The sequence below is a fragment of the Meleagris gallopavo genome, chromosome 3 (assembly GCF_000146605.3).
Source record: "Meleagris gallopavo isolate NT-WF06-2002-E0010 breed Aviagen turkey brand Nicholas breeding stock chromosome 3, Turkey_5.1, whole genome shotgun sequence".
In the NCBI taxonomy this organism is placed as follows: Eukaryota; Metazoa; Chordata; class Aves; order Galliformes; family Phasianidae; genus Meleagris; species Meleagris gallopavo.
In genome coordinates this window covers 48,429,345-48,431,121 of record NC_015013.2, presented here as the reverse complement: position 1 = coordinate 48,431,121, position 1,777 = coordinate 48,429,345, and the positions used below count along the sequence as shown (strand labels likewise).

Below are 1,777 nucleotides of genomic sequence, written 5' to 3'. Positions count from 1 at the left end.
TCCATTTATCAGATGATAACTGCTAAAAGTGAAGGCATAACTGTTAACACACACTCACACCAGGCTATGTTCAGAAAGCTGCATTTCATCAGACAGCTTTGAGCCCTAATGCTGCAAGTGACAAACATCCACACTGAACTACGGAGAACTCCCAAAAGCTGATCCTTCTGCCTACCAATCCCATTTGGGATAGGCTCTACTTGATAATTTCAAGTGCATACCAACAAAAACATTCTTAATTAGGGTTGTATGCAAATAAACACATAACTGTATTACTTAAGTCCTTGTAGGAAAGAACATGTCTGAAACAAGTACTGAACTGAAAGCTGTTGACCAAGGGAAGTTCCATTCCCCAGATGTCTCCAGAACTGGAATTTGTAGATTAAGCATGCTTTGCTGTATTTTCTTTCCCACCTCTACATGAAACTGCAATATACACCTAACCTGCATCCCGATAAAGGGCTGTCAGTTTCCAGCAAGAACCCTGCTACATATTTTGGGACAAGGCTGGAGATTTTTGCAGTCATTTAAAGAACAAGATGGTGATTATTAATTTATGAATAGCAAAACCACTTAACCTAATGAAGGAATTCCAATTTACTCCTTGTGGGTAGTGTTTAAAGGCCAAGATCAAACAATACACTTAAGCTAAAGGGCACCTTTTGATAAAAATCAAACAAAGAAGCCCATACCTAGAAAATAAAAGATAAAGAGAAGCTTCTGCACTTCTAAAGTGAGATCTATAGAAGCAAATGTTACAGATAAACAAGAAAAGAATTTGTAGAAGACATCATTACTTATTCTCTTGGTACTGCAGGGAGAACTAAACTGCATTCTGAGCACAGGAACCATACCCATTGCACTCCCAAGCACTGCTCTACAACACAAGAACACTGCATATCTAGGATTCCTGGACTGCTCCTAGATTTGTATCAGTGAGAGAAAGCAATGGCACAACTACAGAGAAGGCAGAGCAAGAAAAACAGTAAGGTTTTCCTTAATTAGCACCTTGAAAGAAAAAAAAAACAAAACAAAACCTACACAATCTATGACATCAGCTGACACGAGAGCTGGGACCTTCCTCATCACCTGCAGCGCTGCAATCAGCTCTACACCACAGAACCAGCTGGCAGCAAGGCAGCACTACAGAACAGGGCAGCACGCACCAAGGATGGAACAAAACCTTTAAGGCTGTGGCAGGTCCACAGCGATGCAGTACTCTGCTATGAAGGAGGGGGTTCTGAAGCTGCAAGTCCCCTTCTAGCCACCCTTTTGCACCAAGCTTCACCTTTAGCAAATAAAACTTCAGTGCTGAAGTACAGCATCGCTGACGAAGCGCTACTCTAAGCCAGCGGAGGTATTTTTAATCACACAGACAACAGCCGCACAGAGCACATCAATTATTCAGAAGAGATGCACGACTACAGCAGCCCCGGCCCCGCTCAGACAAACGAGGGCAGGCAGAGCCGCCGCCCCCAGCCCGGGGCAGCTGCGCGAGAGCTGCCGCTGCGAGGAGGCGCCCGGGGGCTCACCGGTACTTCTTGAAGAGCTGGTCGGACTCGCGGAAGCCGTTGTTGAGCAGCATGTTGATGCCGGCCAGCGCCAGCTCCGAATCCTCGATGGGCAACGGAGCTTCCCCGTCCTCCCGCCGCGCCGGCGGCTGCTCGGAGCCGGCCATAACGGCGAGGGAGCAGCGGGAGGCGGCCGGCTCTGTCCTTCCCTTATTCCTACCGCGGAGGAAGGTGCCGGATGCCCGCGGCCGGGCCGCGTCCCGTCA

General features: G+C 47.8%; 1 protein-coding gene across 1 annotated transcript in view; it reads right to left on the bottom strand.

Annotated features, from left to right (window-relative positions):
• The window catches only part of TTC39C (tetratricopeptide repeat domain 39C), a 34,139-nt gene extending 32,368 nt beyond the window's left edge, over nucleotides 1–1,771 (bottom strand). The window contains 1 exon segment of the mRNA XM_010708838.2: nucleotides 1,533–1,771. Within this exon segment, the coding sequence (XP_010707140.1) occupies nucleotides 1,533–1,678 (146 nt within the window). The 5' untranslated portion in view covers nucleotides 1,679–1,771.
• Nucleotides 1,772–1,777: the final 6 nt, after the last annotated feature.